Source organism: Odocoileus virginianus, chromosome 18, assembly GCF_023699985.2.
Source record: "Odocoileus virginianus isolate 20LAN1187 ecotype Illinois chromosome 18, Ovbor_1.2, whole genome shotgun sequence".
Classification (NCBI taxonomy): domain Eukaryota; kingdom Metazoa; phylum Chordata; class Mammalia; order Artiodactyla; family Cervidae; genus Odocoileus; species Odocoileus virginianus.
The window spans coordinates 48,160,694-48,172,720 of NC_069691.1; the positions used below are offsets into that span (position 1 = coordinate 48,160,694).

At 37.2% G+C, this 12,027-nt stretch overlaps 1 protein-coding gene across 2 annotated transcripts in view; it reads left to right on the forward strand.

Moving 5' to 3' along the window:
* GLRA3 (glycine receptor alpha 3) overlaps positions 1–11,725 on the forward strand; it is a 188,665-nt gene extending 176,940 nt beyond the window's left edge. For both annotated transcript variants that reach the window (XM_070480668.1, XM_070480669.1), the window contains one exon: positions 4,564–11,725. In XM_070480668.1, coding sequence (XP_070336769.1) covers positions 4,564–4,842 — 279 coding nt within the window. In that variant the 3' untranslated portion in view covers positions 4,843–11,725. The remainder of the gene's footprint in view (positions 1–4,563) is intronic.
* The last annotated feature ends 302 nt before the right edge of the window (positions 11,726–12,027 follow it).

Sequence of the window (12,027 nt, forward strand, 5' to 3'; positions counted from 1 at the left end):
GAGCTGATGGAATTTGATATACCCTTACTATGTTGTGCTCTTGGGCCATTTTATACATTGATCATTTGTAAATGTGTTCCTTTATCCAAAGAGATCTATTCCAGGGGCCCAGACTGATATAAAAGTGCCTGTTTCAAGCCATAAATAGTATTTTCAGCTGTGGCTTTTGTTATAGTGTAAACAAAGCTCAATATGGACTCTCTCTCTCAAAGTCACTCAGTTTTGTCCAACTCTTTGTGACTCCATGGACTGTAGCCTGTGAAACTCTTCTGTCCATGGAGTTCTTCTGGCAAGAATACTGGAGTGGGTAGCCATTCCCTTCTCCAGGGGATCTTCCCAATCCAGCGATCGAACCCAGATCTCCCACATTGCAGGCAGATTCTTTACCGTCTGAGCAGAGAAGCCCTATTTCTTCTATAGTCAGTTGACTCCTCTAAGAGCCCTGGGCAAAGACCCTAGTGGCATTCCATCTGTCAGCTTCGTGTTAGCGCTTGTCCTTGGGAGATTGAATCCAAAGGCGATTTTCGAGCATTTTTTTTTTTAATCTTGTTAATATTCTGGACAAGCTCTGACCACATCAACAGCTTCAGTGGGCAACAGAGGGACATGTTATATCCATTGCTGCATGGTTTGGACACCACCATGACTATGTCAAAAGCCAATCTAAGACATCTGCCTTGGCACATAGTTTCCTTCTGAGCCAGCAACTAGATGGGGACTCTATCACCTAATGAATTCTACCCTGGAATTCCTATAATGAAACTCCTAAACAGTTTTTGCCATGTCCATCTGGTAGAGGCTGTTGGGGGGATTTTCTTAGTGAACTCAAGTGTTCAGCCATCAAAGAGCTGGACATGACTGCACGCGGCAGGCATAAGGAACCATAGCCCCAGATTAGGCTCAAGACAGAAAATGGCCAGGTCCTTCACTCATGGTCACATCCTTTCCAATTATATTAATACATTTAGTCGTTGGCTGATGCCACCTACTGGATGTATCTTGAAAGTGAAAGTGAAAGTTCCTCACTCACGTCCAACTATTTGCAACCCCATGGACTATACAGTCCTTGGAATTCTCCAGGCCCAAATACTGGAATGGATAGCCTTTCCCTTTCTCCAGAGGAGCTTCCCAACCCAGGAGCCAAACCAGGGTCTCCTGCATTGCAGATGGATTCTTTACCAACTGAGCCATTAGGGATATATCTTGGTGGTGGTTTAGTCGTTAAGTCGTGTCCAACACCTGCAACCCCATGGACTGTAGGCTGCCAGGCTCCTCTGTCCGTGAGCTACAAGGGAAGTCCACTATATATATCTTAGTCCCTTATTTTCCTATCTGCATGTCATCATCATTCTACTATGACCATGATGCCTATGAACCCAGCATCACTGTGCCCCATCAGCTTCTTAATATTATTCTTAATATCATCTCATTTTCCAACAGTCTGACTGCACATGGTACACTGGCTTCCACAGTCCCAAAGAGCTGTTTTTACCACCCATGGCTATTCAGTGTTAACCATGGCACAGTCTGGGACTCCACTCAGAACTGAGCAAGGAGAACTTGGCCTTCAGACTTCTTTCTGTCTTTGCAGATGGAGCCAATTCAGCCACCCTGTCAGCCCCTTTGGTTTGCATTCCCATTGGCATCACTGGATTAACTTCTGAGATGAAAGCAGCAGATTGAACAGGGTTCCTTAAGGGAAGCAGCTGCAGGAACTTGAAACCATTTCCTTCCTCCCGACTGGCGACAACCTGCCAGGAAACTTTCATAGGAATCCTGTCCATTTTTGCTCTTTTCAGTCTGAGTTTTAAAAGTCACCTCAAGAGAGCTGACAGATTCTTCTCTAGCCAAGCTCTTTCTTCTGAATGGCCCAGATTTTTTTTTTTTTCCCATCAGTGAAACCCAGTATGTCAGCTGCTAGGGTAAACTTCTCCACAAATCATACATCCTCTCCTTCCTTGCCCAAAGGAGTGCCACCTGGGAACCCAGGCCTAGGGCCCTCCCTGAATCACCATGTCTACCAGAGTGTAGGTAAGAGGATAAGGCTTGAGGAATCTAATTTATTTTCCTTCTATTATTATTATTAATTTTTGTTTGCTCACTAAGTCATGTCTGACTCTTTGAGACTCCCATGGATTGTAGCCTGCCAGATCCTCTGTCCATGGGATTTCCAGGCAAGAATACTAGAGTGGATTGCCATACCCTCCTCCAGGTAATTTTCCTGACCCAGGGATGGAACCCACATCTCTTATGTCTCCTGCATTGCGTGAAGCCCATTGCACAGGGATTATCAATTATCAGTTATATCTTGAACCACTTTCCCCTGTTTTATAACCTAGTTTCCCACTGGTTTTTATCTCAATGATCACCCTCCTGCTAATTCAACAGGGCATAGAGCTGTGTCATCCATCTCCCAATAGTACAATTTATCCCCAGTATTTTCCCTGCAGGGTTTCCTATCTCAAACTCAGGGAGGATCAGGGTCAAGTTCTCACCAGAACTCCCTCCCAGAAACTTGGGCCACATTGAGACTGAAAGGGTCTGAAAGCCAAGTCACCTTCCATCACCACCGCTGAGGTTTTGGGTTCAAACTGTCAGTCAGACCCTCCAGACACAATAGACTTTAACCTGATATTGTGTTTATTCAGTCCTCTAGGGGCAGACAAGGCAGGTAATACACCAGACACAGCATCTCCATCTTGGGGGTGGGGAGGCAGCCACTCAAGAGCATTCTTGGCCCCCCCGCTCTTCAGGCCACCACACAGCTCCCCCGGGCAGGAGCCACAGCACAGGGCACAAACTCCTCATTCCTGTTACCTTAAGGCCATTGTTTTCAAGGAAACCATCATGCAGTACACCTTAAATTAATACAGTTCTGTGTCAATTATTTATCCATAAAGATAAAGAAAAATCAAAGAAAACAGTTATTTAGCCTTAACAATCCCACAGCAGTGAAAACTATTGGCAATATAAATGAACATCCTTTTTAAAGATTGCTAAGAAATCAATTTCCAGTTTTTTTTGTAAGATTACAACAGTTACGTGTACTTTGGGTGATCAGCTTTCATTTCAGACTTATTTACTCAAAAGTCAATTACTTATACATCTTCCATTCAGTTCAGTTGCTCAGTCGTGTCCAACTCTTTGCGATCCCATGGACTGTAGCACGCTAGGCTTCTCTGTCCATCCAGAGCATACTCAAACTCATGTCCATTGAGTCGGTGATGCCATCCAGCCATCTTATCCTCTGTCATCCCCTTCTCCCACCTTCAATCTTTCCCAGCATCAGGGTCTTTTCAAATGAGTCAGTTCTTCGCATCAGGTGGCCAAAGTGTTGGAGTTTCAGCTTCAGCATCAGTCCTTCCAATGAATATTCAGGACTGATTTCCTTTAGGATGGACTGGTTGGATGTCCTTGCAGTCCAAGGGACTCTCAAGAGTCTTCTCCAACACCACAGTTCAAAAGCATTAAGTCTTCAGTGCTCAGCTTTCTTTATAGTCCAACTCTCACATCCATACTTGACTACTTGAAAAGCCATAGCTTTGACTAGACAGACCTTTGATGGCAAAGTAATGTCTCTGCTTTTTAATTTGCTGTCTAGGTTGGTCATAACTTTTCTTCCAAGCAGCAAGCGTCTTTTAATTTCCTGGCTGCAGTCACCATCTGCAGTGATTTTGAAGCCCCCCAAAATAAAGTCAGCCACTGTTTCCACTGTTTCCCCATCTATTTTCCATGAAGTGATGGGACTGTATGCCATAATCTTAGTTTTCTGAAAGTTGAGCCTTAAGCCAACTTTTTCACTCTCCTCTTTCACTTTCATCAAGAGGCTCTTTAGTTCTTCACTTTCTGCCATAAGAGTGTTGTCATTTGCATATCTGAAGTTATTGATATTTCTCCCGGTAATCTTGATTCCAGCTTGTGCTTCATCCAGCCCAGCATTTTTCATGATGTACTCTGCATGTAAGTTAAATAAGCAGGGTGACAATATCCAGCCTTGACATACTCCTTTCCCGATTTGGAACCAGTCTGTTGTTCCATGTCCAGTTCTAACTGTTGCTTCTTGACCTGTATACAGATTTCTCAAGAGGCAGGTCAGGTGGTCTGGTATTCCCATATCTTGAAGAATTTTCCACAGTTTATTGTGATTCACACAGTCAAAGGCTTTGGCGTAGTCAATAAAGCAGAAATAGATGTTTTTCTGAAACTCTCGCTTTGTTGATGACTCAACAGATGTTGGATAACTTATTAGCCAAATAGAATTTTTTCTTGCCCAGTTTATTTAGATGGTCTGGCAATATGTAGAGAATACCAGAATATTTAGTTTTTCCATTAAAACATAACACTTGAGAGCTTTATTGAATGGACTCATGTATATGATACAGCAGGATAAATCATTAAAACTTGACTGGAAACAAAAGTCAACTCACCTTGATATGCTTTATCTTTTCATTATAATAATGCTATCATTTATCATGATAAAGCCTCAGTTATGGCTCTGAAGCACTTGTTATACATGCCTTGCCTTATTCTATGACTTCAGTGCTTCTGTTTTTCTTATGACAGGATGATGAGATAAGGGAAAGCCGCTTCAGCTTCACAGCTTATGGAATGGGGCCTTGTCTGCAAAGCAAAGAAGGTGTGACCCCAAAGGGCCCCAACCATCCTGTCCAAGTAATGCCGAAGAGCCCAGATGAGATGAGGAAGGTCTTCATCGACCGGGCCAAGAGGATTGACACCATCTCCCGAGCCTGCTTCCCATTAGCCTTTTTGATTTTTAATATTTTCTACTGGGTTATCTATAAAATTCTTAGGCATGAGGATATTCATCAGCAGCAAGATTAAGTATCAGGGAGTGTGCAAGTGTGCAAACTCAGTATGCCAACTCAGAGGGAAGGCTTTTTGCCATAAGGGTGTTTCTGTGTGTGTACGTGTGTGTGTGTGGTATACAAATGATGGCCATTGTGCTCGAGTGACATATGCAAAGGTGTGATTATGACTTGCTATGCAAAGTCATCAGGCAGTTATGATTCCTTTAATGAATACAAAATATATGTATTATTGGGATTCTATTTCATTAAGATTATCTGTTCTTTCACAGTAAATTTTACAAGTGGACGTATTATTGTAAATGTGTTTGTATGTAATATGATGTCACATAATAGTACATGTGAAAACTGCTTTGAAATTCTTTGATTTTTCAATTCAGTATTAAATATCACAAAAGTTAAATTTGCACAGAAAACTTTTAAAAAGGAAAAACAGGAAATGTTGAAGATTTTAAAAATGTAGCTTGAGGCTTTAAATTATTTTCTTATACTTGTAGTTACAAAACAGAAAAATAATCAGATAGTTAAGTGACAAATTCACTCAATAATGATAGAAAATTGTACATACAAATGCTATAGAACCAACTTAAGTAATAGAAAATTAAAATCAGAAGATTAAAGTAAACTTTTATTGTTTATATACTAAATTTAATTGTTTAAAATATCAAATTTCCCTCTTTGGAAATGTTTTCAATGGCCTAAGCAATCATATTATACATAAAATCTACTTTTCTTAACTTTATATATCTGTGAATGAATGTAGATATACTAAAAACACTATTGTTTTTAAAAAGTATTATAGCTATGTATTTTTCTTTGTTGCCAAACACTGAAAAAATTCAAGCCAGCATCTTTGTTTTGTTAGATTTTTAATAGTTGGTTAATCATCTGTAAGTAATTATGTTTATTGTTTTGATGTAGTTGAACAAAGTTCAGTAAGACTTTTATATTTTAGTTTAGAATGAGGCTTTAAAATTCAGTAGGATTATAGTATTTACATTTTGGTAAAAATGAATTTAATGAAAACCAAAATAGATTTAGGAAGGTTTTTTAAAATAAGAACAGACTTCCCATCAAAGTTATATGGGTTCCAACTCATAGCCCTAAACATAAGGAAGGAAGATTTTAACTCTACATTATATAAATAAGTCACTTCTATAAATGAGAATTGATTGTTTTGTATTTATGAATTAATAATTTCAATATATAAGACATCCACTAGTTGTGAATAATTCTAAATAAAAATTTTACTTAAAACTTATCAGCAACCCCATGGAATTATTTCAACTACAATGGGGCATTAACTCATTTTGTGCAGTGTAATTAGGTGCAAATATATGATAGAGTTTTGGAGTTAAATTGAACCAGACTCTGATTACAGTTTTGCTATTTTTTGCATTATTTTTATCATCAATGTTGTATTTTTAAAAAGCTCTATAATCCTTTTTAAAAATGTTTAATTACTGGTCAGATTCTCTAGATAGAAACTCAAGCCAAATTACTGACATAGAAAGGTTTGATCATGAAGAATACAATTAAATCAGATTTAAGAGGGATAAATAAGGCACTTTTGAACAAGATGGTACTATTTTCTGATCTTTAACTGTTATTAAACTAAAAGCAAGAGCTTCCATTTAAAGCTAAAATGTTTCAATGTTATTGAACTTTGGTCTACCTAATTGTACTTTTAAAAAAACAAATGTAAAAATAATGTATATTTGGCAATTTTTGCTACTAAAACACCAAATTTTCTTACTTTGTAGGCAATACAGTTAGGGGGAAAAAAGGGTTGCCATTAAATGAAAATGCCACAGCCGAAGATACTACTAGGTACTTTATTTTGAGGACTCTGCATCTCGAAGTTAAACATGTCCTTCTTCATTGAGTGTTTATGAACCAAAATCATGGAAATATATTCTTGTACTAAAGGTAGATTAAAGCTCGATATGTTGTTTGTGTTCTCTGAGGATAAGCTAGTGGGTTTAAGTAGATGATAAGCTATGTGTTGTCTCAACATATCTCTGAAATACTTGAATACATTTTTTCTATACTTCATACATCTTATTTTTAGAGTTCTTCATCATTGCTTAAATTAAATGAATTCTGCCAAAAGCAAACATACAATGTTTGTTTAGACATACATAGACATAGGCAATGAACCTACACCCCTAAAGAAATTTATGAACATCACTTGTTTTTACATTTGAGAATATTAAAAGTGTCTCTTTTTTTAAGATTGAAACTTGGAATGTTTCCAATACATATACTAGCCACTAGTATACAAAAATACTAGCCATGAAACAACTTTTTCAGCAAGGGCGTTGATATGGTAGAAATCTCTCTATCTCAAAAGGATTAAATTTTACTTAGGTATATATACTTATATATATGCAAAGAAAATACTCTGAAAAAAATTTTTTTTTTAATTTAAAATGGAGTTCCCTGGCAATCTAGTGATTAAGACTCTGTGCTTCCAATGGAGGGGGCACAGGTTTAATCCCTGATAGGGTAACTAAGATCCCACATGCCACATGGTACAGCCAAAAAAAAAAAAAAAAATACTCTGATGTTTCACTCATATGGCAACAGTGACATCGCAAATATATCTGAATCCAAAAAGTTTAAAGGAACCTGTCCCCTTTAATGAACTCCTCAGTTCAGATCAGTTCAGTCGCTCAGTTGTGCCCGACTCTTTGTGAGCCCCATAGACTGCAGCGGCACACCAGGCTTCCCCATCCATCACCAACTCCCGAAGATACCTTTTAAAATGAACTCCTAGATACCCTTTAAAATGGTGAAACTTTATTGTAATTAGCATCCTAAGGCAGTATTTGCCTAAATGAGCCCTGTGTCAAACCCTGATATTTCAAATTAAACCAATTGCAAATCTATTAATGATGTGTAAATTAAAATGTGTGCATATGCCCTGAGTACCCACACATAGGTTGAAATTCCAATATAGATATTCTGAAGCATTTTGAAATGGTCACATTAGAAAGTTGGTTATTTTTCTACATGCAATTTGCTTCACTTTTTTTCTAATTTTGTATATCAACCACTGAAATCTGTGGTTGCATGTGAATTTTAGGAAACCCTGTATTGATACCTTAGCATATACTATGTAACATCTTTTTCTTTCCCAGCTATTAGAACTGGAGTTTAACTATAGTGAGGACCTAGAACTTTCTTTACTATTTAAAACAGATTCCAGAAAGTTGCTGTAGAAGCAGAAATCCAAGGGTTTCTAAAACATCTCCATACTTTCTGGATGTTTCTCCAGAACACTTTGTCACCTGGAGAGCCTATGCCTCCCCCAGTTGCTGAATTTAAGGGGCTGTACTCACTACTTATCCTATAGTAAATTCCTATTCTATAGGTATATTCATTCTAACAACTTTTACTTTAATTTTAAATTATAGATGCTTTCAATCTGTATATCCCTAAAATATGGGTACATTCGTTGTGCTTATAAATTCCCAGGATCTTATGGAAGATAATGGAAATTTTAGGGCAAAACAGTGAGAAAATGAGGCTGCATGTTTGATGGAAGAGAGAAAGTTGTTAACTGTTTTAGCGCTCTGTGCAACTTATGTAGTTATGATTTTAAGAGGAAAATAAGTGTATCCTTCATACTATACATTCCCTTTTCTGAATGTCTTTCACCCTGTTTTTAAAAATATAGTTTTCTATTCTGAACATGATATACCTCAACCTGCTTCACTTTGGAAGACTGAGTTATATTGGCAGCTAAATTGTTCTTTCATCTACAGAGCACACATTCCGTGAAAAGTACTCAAGGAAAGATGGGACTTGCCAACACTAAACATAGAAAAATTTTTCAATATTAATTAAATAGGAAGTGGGCAACACTGACATTCACAGGTGTCCTCTAACAATCAGTTAGAGCCCTCTCAGAATGAAACTCAGAAGGCATATAAGCCACAGTTCTTAGACCAATGAATCATTAATAATCTTTGAGGTCCTGTCTCCAACTCTAAATAGATTTCACAGACCTTGAAACATAGATAACAAGAACAGTTCTCAAAATTTATGAGCATATACCATCTGTATTTCTCATCTAGTTGATGCTGACCTAGTAAAGAAAAGCAACACACCCTAAGGACACAGCACTGACATTTATATAGTCTGTCTGTCCGTACTCATTAATGCTGACAAGGCAAAGACTGCAAGGTAAAGAACTTGACTGAAACACATGAAAATAATAAGTATGGGTTCCACCTCAAGGCATTTTAATTTTAACAGTCTATCCAAGGCAAATATCATCAATGAAACTAGAGCCTATGCATTAATATTTATGTTAGTTCATTTAGGGGATAAGTTGGAAATTGTTTCAGTGACTCAAAGAGTAGTTTCTGCACCTTTATAATTGTAATTTTTTCTTTTGAGTTATATTTACTTATCAAGAACAATTATGATAATGACATTTTGCTTGTTCATTTGGGTATTCAATTTTTAAACTAGAACATTATATTGCCTATCCTTGGCTTTTGGACTGAGTTACATGCAATTATAGAGATATTGGAACTTTTAGCACCATCATCAGCTCTGGCAGACTATACAGACTTGCCACTGTCATGTGCATTTCAGAGAAGAATTGGGTTGCAAAAACTGCAAAACTTTTTAAAGTGACAAATTTCAATATCTCTTAAGACTGTATCCTGAACTAATTTGCTCAAGCAAAACTAAAGGATTTTCTGGTGCAGTTTTTCCAGTATTTTTGACAAGACCACTATCCTTTGCTGAGCCTGCCTAAACAATGAGCAGTGGAAAGGTAAGACCATGAGGATTAGAATTCCAAAAAAGACTGTAATTTTGAATATAATGGCAACCAAATCTTCTTCTCCACAATGCCTACATAATTCCTTACTGTATCCTCTTCTTGGGACCATTCATAGCAGTGCAGAAACAATCTTGTTCAGCCCAGTGATCAGTGAATAACAGCTTTTAACTAAGCAAACAGTCACCATCTCAGTTTCCATGACTCATTTGAGACCTTTAAGTTCACCAACTCATCTCTTTAATGAGGGATGCTAAAAAATAATAAGAATTAAAGCTTGTGTCTGGAAGACAGTGGGCTGCTTTTCAATTAAATATTTTAGAAACTACAGTGCATATGAACACACAGGTTCCTCCTTGATTGAATACAAATAAAACACCCATAATATCTGATCTGTCTTCCTCAGCAGATGCATTGGTTTTTATTTGCTGGTTCAAGTATTACAAACAGTGATGAAAAGTGAAGTGAAAGTGTTAGTTACTCAGTTGTGTCTGACTCTTTGAGACCCCATGGACTGTAGCCTGCCAGGCTCCTCTGTCCACAGGATTCTCTAGACAGAAATACTGGAGTGGGTAGCCATTCCCTTCTCCAGGGGATCTTCCTAACCCAGGGACTGAACCTGGGTCTCCTGCATTGAAGGCAGAGTCTTTACCATCTGAGCTACAAGGGAAGGCCCAACAAAGAGTGATAAAATATAGCAATCTCATTTTATTCTTTTTTTTTTCTGTTTTATTCTTATTGCTATATAAACTCTCTGTGAATAAACAAGTAAGACACAATAGGAAGAAACTGTGTTAATTTAATAACTTTAAAATTAAACTTTTATCCCAGCCATCATTCCTCTTTAAAAATATACTCGACTTCCATAAGGAAAAGGTTGTTGTTCTAATTACTTAAAAAGTGAAGCACATATTCTTTGATAACAAGGATGCCTAGAGCCCATGTGTAAAATATAGCCCCTGAGGATTTGAAAATAACTCAGGCAAGGAAATATCTGGAGAAGCTTCTATCAGAAATCAGCCTAAAGAACAGAACCCTGAGCCAGTTGCTAGGATACCCTTACTCATTCTTTCTTCTACCATTTTTATGTTGCCTTCCTCTCTTCCCTTCCCTTCCCCTCTCTTTCCTTCCCTTCCCCCTTCCCCCAAAGTGTGTGATAAGCACACACACTTATCATTGCTGTTGTTCGTGGGATAAACATCTTCAAACTGGAAATGCAAAAAAAGTCAGCTTTTCTAGGAAGATGTTCTTAATTCTGTGATGTGTTTTGCAATATCAATGATTTCTGGTGGGAAATACGAGCAGTGCAGTCTTTTGATTTGGCCATCTCTTATTTATGAAACCAGAATATTTTGGCTCAAAAACATAAGAACAAAGCTATGTGGGTCAAATTTTTCTCCAACTATTAATGATAGAATTATAAAACACTACTTGGACTGTGTTTGAAGAATGACTAAATATTTGTCAAAAAATTCTTCCAAAAGACAATCAGTAATAACTAGTGCTACATATAAAACACACTAAAAGGTTTTGATGGTGGTAGAGTATTATTTTAAAAAATAGTGATTTTGATTCCTGGCTGTACATTAATATCCCTTACATACATTTTTGAACATGTATACGTGCTGGTGTTCAACATGAGATTATATAATTCAATCATTGGTTTAACAAATATTCCTATAGCATCTTCTAGGTACCTGGCATTGTTGTGAGTGCTGAATTTGGTATGATCCTAGTAAGTATGGAATTCTGGGTTATTGGGTTCCACAAGTGAGAACAATTGACATGAGCATACACAAACCTATTCTTCTAATAATACTCAATTTATCACGGAATGTTTTATAATTTTTCTTTCTTCATATGCATTGTAATTATTTCTCATTTATGTCTTTATAATTAAAAATTAAAGATAAACCTTTGAGTTGTTTCAGTTCAGCTTTCCTTCCAGTGTCAGAATCTTCACCATCTGTGGTACATTCCTGGTACAAAATGTACCAGAATGCTCCTGAATTATCCACATTCTCCTGAAACTCTTAGAGCGACGGAGAGTTCGTTATTCTGAATGCAGCCTCTTCCGCTGTGACAAAGCTTTAAGTGATTTTTTAAAAAAAAGGTTATCAAGAGATGATTCTACTTAATATATTCCAACTAAGTCTCCCCCACCCACTTAAGGACAGTGCATCATGTGTTTTTTCATATCTACTTCCTGTGTGGGGGCTTCATCAATATTCCTTTTTAATCTCCTATCACTAGCACTTTGTGTTCAACAATGAGATGTTTCAGGTGCATAAAACAATGAAATATAAAATTGTCTTTGTCAATAAATAGAAATTGATAAAATTCTATGTAAATCATTTGTAGTATCTTTAAATGTCTTCCTATAATGCGGCAATAATTTTCAAT